The 693-nt window shown below is 35.4% G+C and overlaps 1 protein-coding gene across 1 annotated transcript in view; it reads right to left on the reverse strand.

Moving 5' to 3' along the window:
• The window catches only part of LOC119582288 (midasin-like), a gene marked incomplete in the record, with an annotated part of 28,200 nt that overhangs the window by 10,588 nt on the left and 16,919 nt on the right, over positions 1–693 (reverse strand). Inside the window, 2 exon segments of the mRNA XM_037930506.1 lie at positions 146–266; positions 524–678. Coding sequence (XP_037786434.1) covers positions 146–266; positions 524–678 — 276 coding nt within the window.

Genomic DNA, 693 nt, shown 5'->3' on the forward strand with positions numbered 1-693 from the left:
AAAAAAATGTTTAATACCTTTCAATGTATGAAGTTCACAGCAGTAGCTAAAACTACTCAATACCCAGAACCTAAATAATGCAGTGGATAAAGTTGGCAAAATGACACCACTTTATCAAAACTTTATAAAACAAAAATCCACTAACCTGATGTATACTACAGCCAAAGCTTTTCTAACAGCCAATTCTCCTCCAAAACCTCGCTGGACTAACTGGTTCACCATAGATGCTGTCTGCTTGAACTGGCAAATACTTGGTCGCTCATGTACTGTTTGGGAGGGAGGAATCAGGAATACCATTTCCTTTAACAATACCAGATAAAGCTATGAATAATTGGTTAAGGAGAATTTACACACACCAAATATTGTGAAATTAAAATCACTATAATAGATATCATAAAGCAAACCCTTGAAAATATCCACACACTACCTATTATGTACATAGAGAGGACTGACCTTATTACTTTCTTTAAAGTTTATACAATATAGTAATATTCATTTACCCAATTAAGGTATTATTGCTTACCTGGGAGTTCTGTTGTAAGCAGTCTGTAACCCTCATACAGGGTGTTCTGCAGTTTTGAAGATGTTATACCATTCTGAAGCAATAAGGCACGGAAGTCCTGTGGCTTTGTCCATGTGTTCACAGAACAAATTTCAATGCCACGGTTTCTCATTGCTCTAGAATAAAAAAAA

This window comes from Penaeus monodon, chromosome 15, assembly GCF_015228065.2.
Source record: "Penaeus monodon isolate SGIC_2016 chromosome 15, NSTDA_Pmon_1, whole genome shotgun sequence".
NCBI lineage: Eukaryota > Metazoa > Arthropoda > Malacostraca > Decapoda > Penaeidae > Penaeus > Penaeus monodon.